Source organism: Mercurialis annua, linkage group LG7 (genome assembly GCF_937616625.2).
Source record: "Mercurialis annua linkage group LG7, ddMerAnnu1.2, whole genome shotgun sequence".
Taxonomy (NCBI): Eukaryota; Viridiplantae; Streptophyta; class Magnoliopsida; order Malpighiales; family Euphorbiaceae; genus Mercurialis; species Mercurialis annua.
Genome location: NC_065576.1, coordinates 9207759 through 9212647, shown reverse-complemented (window position 1 = coordinate 9212647; position 4889 = coordinate 9207759). Strand labels below are relative to the sequence as shown.

Below are 4889 nucleotides of genomic sequence, written 5' to 3'. Positions count from 1 at the left end.
TTTAACATCAAGAAAAACAACAAATACATTCATTTTCACATTATTACATCTCTACTATAATTGAACAGACACTTTTTATTTGTTTGAGTAAAATTTAGAAACAAACCACACTACGACATAGAGATAATTGAATCAAAATGCAAATGACCACTTTTGATTAGCATTTCCGGTGGAATCCCAAATAACTATCTGCTTCAAGCTTGGATCAGATCTCAACACATCAAGCACCAAACCATAGTTCAAATTCACAATACTCCCATCCGATTTAAAAACCCATCGTTGGCCTACGGATAAAGGATAACAAGCAACGATTCGGACAACTCTGTCATGCTTTAAATCACCAAAGAGACAGTCACCTTTGTTTCGCTGAGGTCGTACCGAACCATCTGGATAAACAATCCATGTTTGGTCCTGTTTGCCTGCTACACACTTGTCTAGCCAGACTCCATCTCCGGTTGCTTGTAAGCAAAGGCGGTTAAGCCCGACAATGGATGTCACGAGAGGCTGCGTGTAACTAGTAGGACGCCACGATTGAGCGGTGGTATAAATGTTGGCCTCGACTCTTAATATGGTTCCTTCATCCCCTGCATTTGCAGACAAAACTAGACCAGTTCCAGATACGATTGTTCCATTGTCCCATACTTGCCATTTGGTAACGTCGGTGAGTTGAGATGGACAATCGTTTATCATTATGTAGTTTCCTGGTTGATTTCCGTAACAGGTCAAGCACTTGCCTTTAGATTGAATCATTCCGTTCCTCTTGAAGGTCCATAATTGACTCTCATCCGAATTCGATTTACAAGGCTGTAATACTATTGCTTTTCTATTGCGGTAGTCCCCATTAATCACACCAGCACACAGACCGTTTGGACCGACAATACGCACTATAGGGTCTTCGGGATTTACACAAACATCATCATACATTGCTACAGCAGGCTGAATTATAAGTGGGGAAAGGTGATGAATTAGTTTTGGTTGTGGTTGGCAGTAGTATATCATCAAAGCTATAGCGAATCTGACATAAAAGTCGTTCACGTTAGACAGATCCATCGGCTGATTTGTACGATCTACAAGGTCAACTGCATCAAATACTCCATTTTCTCCAGATTCTTGAATTCTCTCCGAGAGTTTTCCCCACCTATTTTGATAACTAATCATGTCAGGCTCTGCCGCTCTTTCATATAAGTTATCAATCCAAGAGGAAATTCTGCCTGCAATTATAAAGTTTCGTGCCGCTTCAGAGATCATCTGAATGCAAACTAAAAGCCATTTAGCTGGACCTGCCCGTTGGGCGGGACTAATGTGGCCGTCACGACTAGCATAATAGAGTTGTCTGACAGCCTGAATTAGCGGATTTTTCCCCAGATAAATGGTACTTCTATCCTCATGTGCAGCGGATTCTAGAGAATTATAATTCTCTTCGAATGGGAGTACGTGCCGATTTTGAGATGGAACATTCGGGAAAGCGATTTGAATATCATGATCATAACCTGGGAAATAATGTGCACGGTCTCCCACAAGAAAACCAATTATATACATGTTGGTGACGTTTACCGCGAAAGTAATCGTTGCACCTGGAATATCTGGAACTGAGAGCTCAACTAGAAGAAAACTCCGGGATTCCGGCAAATTCTGAGTGCTACGCAGCACGCCATAGCCATGCCAGTTTCTTACGTCCTCATTTGGATTACGCAATGCGTTACGCAGAGCTATAATGAAGTCATCGTAGCTCTGCCAATTCAGATTATTTACATCCAACTTCACAATCGGGTGGTCGTTGAACGATGGAAATATCGTTTGATTATACTCAGCTGTTGTTATGGACCAAACCGTGGTCGATCCACAGTGAAACCATATTGCAAGCAAACATAGCCATAGGCAATGTTCGTAACCTTTCATGGCCTACCACCGTAGTTTTTCAATTGCTCTCTGGATACCTGCCTAGTTAATTACGCCAAAATGAAAGGATAAGCTTAAAACATATATTTATGGACAAATTTATATGATTGAAAAATAGGTATAACTTCATTTAACTAAAATGTGAAAGTTTTTCATCATAGAAAAGGCTTGTGATATGAAATTTTTAGTAAAAAATATCCAATTACATTAGTGAAATTTATAGTTTTTCATGTGTTTATTTTATATTTATATTTTAATTTAAACAAAATAAGTTATGCAACTAAAATGTGCTTTATTTATTTTAACTAATTATATATATAAGATAGATAATTTATTATAAAAATTCGACATCTTTTGCTAAAAGTTCATATCGCAAGATCTTTTACGTCAAAAGTCAAAACCACGTGTAATTAAATAAACCTAACACTAAAAAGTACATACTCTTTATAATAAAGAGTTTTCTTTTTTGATAAAATAGAGAACATTTTAAATACTAGTTTCGCATTACGTGCTATGCACGTGGCTCGTAACGTAACTCCTCAATAAACATATTAGTAAATTTATTATAATTATATCAATTTTTTATTTATAATTAATATTTTCGGTTATTAAATTTTTTTGATACTTAATTTATTCTTCTTTTAGTTTTATAATAACCAAAAGAATAATTAAACAATTAACTAAATTTTATTAATAATATCTTTAAAAATAATAAGATAGAAATTTAAATAATAATATATTGACTAAATATAATATTTTAATTTTATATTTCAATCAAACTAAAAGATAGGTATTCCTACTAATTTGGAGACAATTTAGTTATTGTTTACATACTAAAAATTAAATTGGAGATAATTTAGCTACCTATTCTAATTAGGATTTTAATTACAATAGTGATTAATTAAATAACTAATTAGTTAATGACTATAAAACCTTTATTTAGTAGTAAACTGAAAAGGATTATTCCGTAAATTTGCCTGTCCCCCCCCCCATCCGTGCTTTTATATATAGTATAGATAAAGAGTGCGATTTTTACTTTTAGTACAATAGCTTCTCTAATTTATAATTTTTTTTATTTTAGTTTAAGTTTATAACTGTTAAAAAAATATTCATCTATTAATTTTTTAAGTTTTAATTTATTTTTTATTAGTTCTTTAATGATGAAAAGGGGATATATTTTATTTTTTTTTTAAATTATAATTTTTTTAAATTTAAAATTTAGTTGATAAAATATGAATTAAAGAGTGAAAGAGTCAAATTCACTCTTTACTCTAAATTTAAACTAACAAAGTGTCCATTGGACCCGTAATTTCTTATCAAACTCTTTGAAATAAAGAGTATGATATTTTTAAAGGTTGATTTCATAACAAATCATGACCTTTGCATGTAGTTTCATTTTAATCATGATTTTTAAAAAGTGGCATATAAAGGCACGGCCTTTTTTTAGAAAAAAATTCATCATTTCAATGTATTTTGTTGACTAAATTATTCACTAAACCATTAATCAAAGATCCAAATTATAAATCGACACTAAATTTTATTATCTTTCGGTAAGAGTATGTAGGATTATGAATTTTTAGTAATAAAATACACCGAATTTTACTTTGGTGATACATTTGAGATAAAATGAAAGGTCGTGTATATAAATGTCAATTTTCAAAAGTCGCGATTAAAATGAAAATACATGTAAAAGTCGTGATTTTTTATGTAATTACCCCTACTTTTAAGAGGTAATGTTAAATAAATTCATAAACTATACATGTTTTTTCAATTTAATCACGAACTTTAGAATGTCTCAGTTGAATACATGAATTTTTTTTTCTTCAATTTGATGCATATAATAACGTGACACTCATTCATTGGTGTAATTTTGTTGAGGTGGACATAATTTTTGGCAGCCACATCATCATATTATAACTCCGCGTATCGAATTGATAAAAAATAAAAATTCAAACATATAATTGAAACGTTTTAAAGTTCGTGAGAAAATATATATAAATTATCCATTTTTATAATATTACCTCAATTTTTAAAGAGTGAATTTTTGATGCTCTAACGGGAAGAAAAATATGTTTTTCACTTACAGTATAATTCGGCAGATGGGGAAGGGAATTAACGAGCCGCAGTTCTTTGATTTCAACTTCACCTATTCATCAACTCTTCTCAGTTATCACTCTTATTTGAGATGTTAACAAGCAAAGACTATGAAAAAAATTATAACTAAAAAGACCAAAATGCAATAATTAAAATATTTTTCTTAATTAAAGAGGGAATTAAGAAAAAAAAAGAAGAAATTCACCAGAAAAAGGGATGGTTTTTTGGTGTTCAATTTCATCCCCTTTTATAGGGAAACTGCTAGTTAGGATGTTATTATGTTTTTCTTTAATAGCCAATCACATCAAAACTATTATAATATCCAAATATTCTTTTAAGTTTGGAGTTTATGCCCACTTTTTATGCCCTTTTAATATATTACAATACATTTTATCTTATTGAACTCTATTATTGAGTCGAATCACAGCTAATTAAAATAAGCCAAATACAAATTAGAAATTCAATACAAATTGAGATAAAAAATATCATATAAACTTTTAAAATGATACATTTAAATATGAAAATTTATTTACTTTTAAATGGAACAGACAAATACGCTAATTATTAATATTATTTTATTGGTGAGACAGTCCCGTAAATACATGTTTTTGTTTTTTAAAGTGCCAGTCTCAAACATAAGAACAATTTAATTTATTAATATAGACAAAGTTGTTAGATGAGACGTAAGAATAATACTATTCTAATGAAAATGATGCTTTATCCAAGAATGAAAATGTGGGATGAAATATATAAAAAACAAGTTTAATAGCCAAACATGTGATGAAAAATATTTTTAATTTTTATTTTAAATTGTATTTCTTTTGTGACGATGACTCACTCTCTCTAAAATTACTGTCAAATTTTAAAATATGGATCGCTCACAAATCCACACATTT

General features: G+C 30.7%; 1 protein-coding gene across 2 annotated transcripts; it reads right to left on the bottom strand.

Annotated features, from left to right (window-relative positions):
• On the bottom strand, window positions 1–4192 carry LOC126655092 (ricin-like). 2 transcript variants are annotated; one of them, XM_050349092.2, is made up of 2 exons: window positions 3984–4192; window positions 1–1941 (listed from the first exon to the last, which is right to left on the bottom strand). In XM_050349092.2, exon 2 carries the CDS (start codon window positions 1897–1899, stop codon window positions 133–135), a length of 1767 nt encoding a protein of 588 aa, XP_050205049.1. In that variant the 5' UTR covers window positions 1900–1941; window positions 3984–4192; the 3' UTR covers window positions 1–132. The 2 variants fall into 2 exon arrangements, with proteins under 2 accessions (XP_050205049.1, XP_050205050.1); XM_050349093.2 differs by having other exon boundaries at window positions 1–1937.
• Window positions 4193–4889: the final 697 nt, after the last annotated feature.